Here is a 9,188-nt window from a genome sequence, read left to right as displayed (position 1 = left end):
AGGACAGACTTTTTGATAAAAAAACCAGGATCCAGGACATATTAAGCATAATACCAGTGGGACCAGACATTTGCAATTAATTTATAGAGCTACAAGGGACCAGTGATAAAACCAGGACCAGACATTTGATAAAACCAGGACCAGACATTTGATAAAACCAGGACCAGACATTTGATAAAACCAGGACCAGACATTTGACAAAAATTACCACCTTCCTGGCAACCAAAGCCTTTTATCTTATCGTGTGCCACAACTCATTTATTTTGTGTGTTTATTACTTGAAAACCAGGACCAGACATTTGATAAAACCAGGACCAGATATTTGATAAAACCAGGACCAGACATTCGATAAAACCAGGACCAGACATTTCCTTGCTGATTTGAACAGAGTTTCACTACTGGCTAGCCATCTTTCTTGAACTTCATTTGTTCAATACTTGGACCTCTTTATTGCAATAATATCCCATCCAAACTCTCCACATGTCATTGAGGATTCTGGTATCCTTTGATATGAAAGTCCTTTGACAAAAAAAATGAAAAAAAGTTGCAGTTCTCACGCAGACATTCCATGTTTGTAGTCGCCGTGTGCCGATGCTGAAGATGTTTTGAGGAGACGTTATCCCAATCTTTTGAAGAAAAAAGCCTAGGGAAATGACTGTCATAAAGAGAGAGCCTCTCAACAGCCACAACGGCTTTTCCCCTACAAAATATAAACTACAGCTTGCACCTGTTTGCTGTGATACTTCAAAATGGCTTCTTCGTGCCCTCAGTGGCTTATGTTTGCAGTCTCTCTAAAGCTTCTGGATGTAAGTGGCTTTTCAGTGTTTGATCAGGCATTTGTTCCTCCTCAGGATGGCCACACTTCTCAGCAAGTTCAGGATAGACTTCTCTGACATCAATGTACTGGGAGACATCAACACCAAGCCCAAAAAAGAGAAGTATGTTGTTTTTCTCTCATGATTGATTCTCCCTTTTGACAGATCTCAGATTGTCGGGTGGGTGTGGGTTGGCGACCGTTTCTTTTTTAAATTTGTCCTTAATTGAATTGTCATTGCAAAATGTATGTAAAAAGAAAGTGAAGTAACTAAGCAGACTGCGTTCTTTGAGCTGGGAGTCAACAAGTCTACAAGCACTTAAATACTTACAGGAAACCTTTTATTGACATTCACAAATATGAATAATAGGATAATTCCCTTTTGGACACTCAAGTGGCGTATTGCAAATGTAGACTGCAAGCCGCAATGTTTTCCACGAGTTGAAAACAGATTATTGTGCATAGTAACATACAGTAGTGTTAATTTGAATTGAAACATATATATTTTGAATAAAACTTATTACTGCGGTGTGTGTCAAATGTTTTAGAACACCTACTCATTCAAGGGTTTTTCTTTATTTTTGCTATTTTCTACATTGTAGAATAATAGTGAAAACATCAAAACTATGAAATAACACATGGAATCATGCAGTAACCAAAAAAGTGTTAAACATATCAAAAATATATTTAATATTCTTCAAAGTGGCCAGCCTTTGCCTTGATGACAGCTTTGGAAAGCATTTAAATTAACAGGTGTCTTGTTAAGTTCATTTGTGGAATTTCTTTCCTTCTTAATGCGTTTGAGCCAAAGGGTGATATACAGAGGAAAGCCCTATTTGGTAAAAGTCCATATTATGGCAAAAACAGCTCAAATAAGCAAAGAGAAACGACAGTCCATTATTACTTTAAGATATGAAGGTCAGTCAATCCAGAAAATGTGCAGTCACAAAAACCATCAAGCGCTATGATGAAACTGGCTCTCATGAGGACCGCCACAGGAAAGGAAAACCCAGAGTTACCTCTGCTGCAGAGGATAAGTTCATTAGAGTTACCAGCCTCAGAAATGACAGGCCAAATAAATGCTTCACGGAGTTGAAGTAACAGACACATCTCAACATCTGTTCAGAGGAGACTGTGTGAATCAGGCCTTCATTATTGAGTTGCTGGCAAAAAAAAACACTACTAAAGGACACCAATAAGAAGACTTGCTTGGACCGGTGGTAATCTGTCCTTTTGGTCTGAGTCCAAATTTGAGATTTTGGGTTCCAACCGCTGTGTCTTTGTGAGACGCAGAGTAAGTGAACGTATGATATTCGCATTTGTAGTTCCAACTATGAAGCATGGAGGAGGTGTGGGGGTGCTTTGCTGGTGACACTGTGATTTATTCGGAATTCAAGGCACACATAACCAGCATGGCTACCACAGCATTCTGCAGCAATACGCCATCACATCTGGTTTGCGCTTAGTGGGACTATCGTGTATTTTTCAACAGGACAATGACCCAACACACCTCCATGCTGTGTAAGGGCTATTTGACCAAGAAGGAAAGTGATGGAGCTGCATCAGATGACCTGGCCTCCACAATCACCTGACCTCAACCCAATTGAGATGGTTTGGGATGATTTGGACTGCAGAGTGAAGGAAAAGCAGCCAACAAGTGCCCAGCATATGTGGGAACTCCTCCAAGACTGTTGGAAAAGCATTCCAGGTGAAGCTGGTTGAGAGAATGACAAGTGTGCGCAAAGCTTTCATCAAGGCAAAGGGCGGCTACTTTGAAGAATCTCAAATATAAAATATATTTTGATTTAACACTTTTTTGATTCCATGTGTTATTTCATAGTTTTGATGTCTTCAATATTATTCTACAATGGAGAAAATAGTAAAAATAAAGAAAAATCCTTGAATTAATAGGTGTGTCTAAACTTTTGACTGTGTGTTGTGCAATGGTTTAACAAACTTTGATCCCCTGTGTTGTTTAAGTGTGACTGCCTTTGAGGAGATGATCGAGCCGTACCGGCTGAAGGAGGACGACATGGAGCAGGATACAGCAGAGGCACTGAAGGCCAGCGAGCCCTGGAGGATCACAGACAACGAGCTGGAACTCTACAGGGCCAAGGTGAGTCTAACCACTAGCCATCACCATATCACTTATTCCTATCCAGTCCTTTCAGATCTGTGAACATGGAGTGGTAGGGGCTAACTGTAGGATGCTAGGAGATGAAATGGAACCAAGCCGATGATGAGTTTTGTATTGTGCCCAATGTATTTTACTAGCTATATGGGGAGGAATGTGCTCCGATATCAGCCTATCTTACAGCCAAGTGTGGCTTCAGTCTTAGATGGTAATCTCGTAACCCAATGCCTGTGTATGCAACTTAACCTGTATTTTTGTTTTGATTCTTCTCAGACTAATCGTCAGATCAGACTGAACGAACTGCTGAAGGAGCACTCGAGCACAGCCAACCTCATTGTCATGTAAGCGCATTTATTAATGTGTGTTGCAACCTGCCTGTGTGTGGGCATTATGGCTTTGACCTCTGGCAACCACCGGCAGTGTGAAGATGTGGAGGAGGCCTCGTGTCTGTCAATAATGGGCGCTAAGTGAATCAGCTGGCTGTCCTGTAAACTGAGACGCCAGCAGCCCTCCCATAAACATTTTCCTCTGTCACCCACCCCCAGGTCTCACCTTCTCTCATCTGGCCTCTCCTTACCTCAATTTTTCCCACTTCTCTGCCACTTCATTTCCACCTTTGCTCTCTGTTGCTCACACTCCTTTCTTTCTCAATCCACTCTTCATCCTCTTCTCTCTCTGCTATATTTACCCTCTCCATTTTCCTCTCATCCTCATTTCATTCTCCCACTGCTTCCTCACTAATCCTTCCCTCTCCTATGGACACACAGACGATAGTCCACACATACATACACACAGATACACAGACGATAGATAGTATGCACACACAGATGATAGTCCATACAGACGATAGTACACACACACACACAGATTACCAGACGATAGATAGTACACACACACGCACACACAGATGATAGTCCATACACAGACGATAGTCCGCGCACACAGACGATAGTCCACGCACACAGACGATAGTCCACGCACACAGACGATTGTCCACGTGCACACACACACACAGACGATAGTCTACGCGCACACACACAGACAATAGTCGATGCACAGACAGACGATAGTCCACACACTCTTTCAGTAGGGCTGTGGGTTAATTGCCTTTGCATTCTCTCTCCACAACTGGCTAGGCTTTGCTTCAGTCCCTGCTATCCTATTCACAACACCACTGCTCTTCTCCCCTCCACCACTGATACTGTACTGATACCACTATAATGAAGGAGCCCATTGTCCTCAGTGTCACTGGACCTCCATTTTGTGTCTCATTAATGGATGTTTGGAATAGGATGTGTCATTGCTGTCTGTTAGTCATAATGCACTTTATTGAAGTGGGATTGAGTTTGTGCTGATACACGGATGGGGCAAGAGGTTGAGGTCTGAAATGATAGTGCGATCTGAAGGGAAACCCAGACTAATGCAATAAAATCAAGTGGGACTGGATGGTGCAGCTGGTCACATGATTGACAGTCAGCCTATGTGAAGATGTCTCTATGTAACTGCCCAGGAAGTGGGACCGTATCGGTGAGGTAACAGTAGTGTGATGGTCCATCAGACCTAGGGTGAATCTGAACTACTCCTTCGTGGACATACACCCAATCCCAAATCCCCCCGCCGGGTATTTTTCTCAATAGGTTATACTTTCTCTTGTGCATTTTGCCAAGGACACTGTATGACTTCTTAATATCTCTCTTCCAGGAGCATGCCCCTGGCCAGAAAGGGAGCAGTATCCAGTGCTCTCTACATGTCCTGGTTGGAGACTCTGTCCAAGGACCTGCCTCCCCTCCTCCTGGTACGAGGCAACCACCAGAGCGTCCTCACCTTCTACTCTTAAAATCACACACACACACGCTGCCTCTGGGACCGCCCACACCTCCTATCCCAGTGCTAGCCCTAAGAGACACACACACACTCCAATGAAGGTAGAAACCGTAGCCATTTGATGATGATGATGATGATGATGAAGGATATGGTGTTGCTCTGGAGGTCCAGCCTCTTATGTGAAAGTGGGGGGTGGGTCGGGGGGAAGTCCACACTACTCTTTTCAAATTGTACACAGCACACGAAAGAAGTGAACAATTTGAATTTACTCAAAGTTGATTTCCTCTGGCTTGAAAGCATCTGTTCATGCGATTCACACAGCGTTACTATCATTATTGTTTTGATTCAGATTCTTCTCCATGTCACGTTTTTAAGTTAGATCATTTTTGCTTTTCTCAAAGCAGCAATAATCACCCTCTAATTTTTCCTTTTCTTGTGTTGGGAGAGAACCATGCCGAATGCTTTGCTACTCCTTTTATAGCCTTATGGATGTGCCTTCCAGTTGAAATTAGAGGATATAATTATGAATCACTCTACCCAGATTGAATGGTATGAAGAATATAGATGGATAAGTTATTTTGTTATTGGGTTTTAAATGGTTTTTTTTAGGAATGTTTTTATGCGAGTGGATTGTAGGAGGTGAGCAAAGAGTCTCCACTTGATGGAACAAAAAGCTTTCTGGTGTTTATTTCTCCTCCCTAAACGGTTTCCTATTGTTTTCTGACCTCTGATTTAATTTTACTCCACATTTGTCTTCCTTTAAGGTGTGGAAATTAAACAGTGTTCTTAGTGCAGCACCCTCTACTTTCTAGTAGACGCAATCAACTTCAACTCTGAAAGGTGATTTGGTTGGTGCCCAAGAATGGTCTCTTAACAAAGATATCTGCAGGTCTACACTTGGAAGGTCCAGGGGTCTTACTACCATGCTGTCAGAAATTACTAGACGTGGGTTTAGCTTCGGATTAGCCTCAGCATCTTTTGAGAGACAACTTAGTCCAGTTCTTAGTCCACGTCGGATTTGAGTAGGTTCCCCTCATTGACGTCTGTCTTCATAGTGGAATCTATGGGCTGAATCCTAATTTGAGACGCTCCAATTTTACTCAAACTTTTTGTGGAATTTGTGTATTGATGTCTAAAGGAGACTTGAAAGTCTGAGTTGGTAATTCATATCTCAAGTTAGGACTCTGCCCCTCAGGTCCCCCACATTGGAGTGACTACAAAGGAACCGGTCTAGCCCTTACAACCGAATTAAGACTTTGCCTTAACTTTGCTGAGTGTCTTTGTTCAGAGTTTGAGTTAGTTCCGTGTTCAAAAGAGGGGAAATTGTAGGTAGAAGCTATGGATTAGCATGTTTCAAGAGGGAACTGATACATGTCTCTATGCAGATGAGCTGTAATCATTACTTGTTATAAAAGCCCATACATGGTTTATTTGAAAGGTTCCACTGTCCCTCAGTTCATTTTTGGACCATTTAGGCTGGTCCTTAAACCTATTGTCAGCCCACTTTGCCATTGTTCCGGGAGAGTAAAAATTGTAGTCATAAGGCCGACCATGTCATTGCCCCGCTCTTACCTAGTTCTCATCATTTTATGCAATTAAAAAAGTTTTTTTTGGGCAGGAGGCTTGGGTCAGTTGAATGTAAATCTGATTAACACTAAAGTGGGAGTTGATGAAGGGATGGTCTCTTTCTGTTGCTTTTATTTTCAACAAGCTACAGGTTTTTTAGATTTCAGTCCCACATGGAAATCCACATGCAGTGTGCTTTGCATTTCAGGTTCATTGTACTATTACCACCCACACGACTGCATCTCCCCATTCTGTGTTCTTTATCTAGACCATGACTACGCCATGTGATTATGAATGAATATATATATATATATAATCTCGTATGTATGTGTGTATATATATATATACACACTAGTGTATCAAAAATATCTCTCAAATGTGCAAAGCATGTCATTATCTTTTCTTCTTTCTTTTTTTTTTATGGTTGGGGGATTGTAAATCTTTTTAGAAACCAGATGGTACAATCTTACTAACCAAGATCTGTTCTGTGTACTGGTGTGTAAAGCACTCAACCCTCAGTTACTGTTACAAAGCGACAATGTTACAAACAAAAACACGGGTTACTCTACATTTTATATTTAAATATATGAATAAGAAAAGATGTATCAATCCAACCGGGCGGGGCTCTTTGTCATTGATGTCACGTAAAAATACAAAAAAACTTGCTATCGATATGTCACAACCAAATAAGGTGCGTTCTTTTTTTTTATTGATGTGAGGAGTGTAATACTGTAACATCCTAATCAATGTCATTATTTAGCAGGAACTTGACACTACTGTGCTCTATCCAAGAGACCAAAACATGTCGCCTGCAACTGGTATCCACGCCATGTTGAGACGTCTTCATCCTCTTTGTAACCAAAGCCCCCCCCCCTCCCATCTGTCTTGAGTTGTGAGCCATGACAATGGATGAAGAAAAGCATTAGTCAAAAATTCTCATGACTCAGAACCCTTAGTTCACACTGTAACTCGAAGAAAAACTAACATGTAAATAAAAGTAGTAGTCTAACTAGGTAAATTAAGGGAGTAGAATATTAATGGCAAGTTAATATGGAGAAAGATATATATTTATTTTAGTTTAGAATTCTCCAAGTTTTTTTTCTTTTTGTTTTAAATTAATTTGCATGTTAATTTTTGCGTTTTGATCAACAACAAAAAATCAGTTTCTCTTTTTCAGTCTGGACATTTCTATCTTTTATATGCCTTTGAACGAAAAGTTGTGTTGACAAAGCAGTTTAAAGATGTTTTCTCCTGCTCTTCCATCTGGGTAGATGTGATCTACCTAGCTGGTTGAAACAGTAATGTTTGATATACTGTACTGTTAACTGTCACATGTTTTTTTTCTAACATTTTAACATTTAAGGTTACCAATACTTTGTACATCTATTGCAATAAATAAATTAAATGAATCAATCATTATTAATGTACCTGGGTGTTTTTTTTCTCTCACATCTCTTGGAATTGTAAGTTTGTTCAGGTTCTTTCTCCAAATATAACTAGCATCAAATTGATTTGCTAGTTGGTCTGACTGGGATTCAATCCATTATTGATTGGTTTTAAACAAGGTAGCACTTGCAGAAGGGCTTCATATGTAAAGCAGCATATCTCCTCCTGAAATAGAGGGAGTTGACCTGGGATTTAGAAACTAGACGTCCCAGGGTGAGACCTGTTCAGTTTGAAAACCTGTCTGATAAATAATCCAGTGCAGCCGGACTGAACATTTCTCTACCAAGTGTCTAACTCCCTCCTTTCAGGAGATGCTGCTGTGCAAGTCACATGCAACCGCTATTTGGAAATCCACTATCTAGAACTGATTGAATGCCGTCCTCAGTTCATTTGTCATTGCACAGAAGTACAGCTGATGAAAATCCACATCTCTACCACCATCTAGTGCTCAGTTAACAAGACACACGTTGAAGCCATCTTGTTGAATACTGTACATTTACAATCCCAAAACATTGTGGATTATTTAAGCAATAAGGCCCGAGGGGGTGTGGTATATGGCAAATATACCACGGCTGCAACGCAGAGTGCCTGGATACAGCCTATAGTCGTGGTATATTGGCCACATACCACAAACCATAGAGGTGCCTTATTGCTATTATAAACTGGTTACCAATGTGATTAGTGCAGTAGAAAATGTTTTGTCATACCTGTGGTATATATCTGCAGCTAATCAGCATTCACCCAGTTTATGCTAAATGTATGCTTAATAGATCAATTTACTTTGAAGACATACCAGCAGCACATTCCAAACTATTACTAAGTACAATAGACACACCATTCAAGCAATCAATTACACACATGTTCTTAATCTTATTTGCTTTCATATAGGCTACTTGTGAACAACCATTTACAGGTGGGAATATTTACCAGTTTATCAAGCACGATAGCTCCACTTGTGCAGCCTGCCTAAACTGTGCTGTAGTGTAAACACATTGCCAAACAGTCTGACAACAGTTGTAAACCTCCCCACACAGTCAAAAAATTGCTTTGTCCTACTCTAATACAGATAATTACTGGTAGCTTTTGCTAGCCTGTCAAGATGGTGCATAAGCTGGCCATTGAGCTCCCTGTCCCTTGGTAAGCCTCTCTCTGTCACTAGCTGCCTGTGTGTGTTATCCCTCTCATTAAACAGCTATTGTTTCTCTGACCAAGCCACAGAGCGATTAGCACACAACAGCTAACAGTTCTGCTGCCAGATCAAGACAACGTTGACAGCCTATAACTGGCGATACCTTTAAACCACCCTGAGTGATTGTGTAGTAGGCTAATGATTTAAGAATTAGAAAGCAAAACCATAGGTTAATGCAAGGTGTACCAAGGCTATACTTTTTGAGAAACGGCATC

At 40.9% G+C, this 9,188-nt stretch overlaps 1 protein-coding gene across 1 annotated transcript in view; it reads left to right on the top strand.

The window, feature by feature from the left end:
- slc12a2 (solute carrier family 12 member 2) overlaps positions 1-7,757 on the top strand; it is a 74,757-nt gene extending 67,000 nt beyond the window's left edge. Inside the window, exons 24-27 of the mRNA XM_023984575.2 lie at positions 852-938; positions 2,795-2,930; positions 3,222-3,289; positions 4,650-7,757. Coding sequence (XP_023840343.1) covers positions 852-938; positions 2,795-2,930; positions 3,222-3,289; positions 4,650-4,785 — 427 coding nt within the window. The 3' untranslated portion in view covers positions 4,786-7,757. The remainder of the gene's footprint in view (positions 1-851; positions 939-2,794; positions 2,931-3,221; positions 3,290-4,649) is intronic.
- The last annotated feature ends 1,431 nt before the right edge of the window (positions 7,758-9,188 follow it).

This window comes from Salvelinus sp. IW2-2015, linkage group LG4q.1:29 (assembly GCF_002910315.2).
Source record: "Salvelinus sp. IW2-2015 linkage group LG4q.1:29, ASM291031v2, whole genome shotgun sequence".
NCBI classification, from domain to species: Eukaryota; Metazoa; Chordata; class Actinopteri; order Salmoniformes; family Salmonidae; genus Salvelinus; species Salvelinus sp. IW2-2015.
This window is presented reverse-complemented; position numbering and strand designations above follow the sequence as displayed.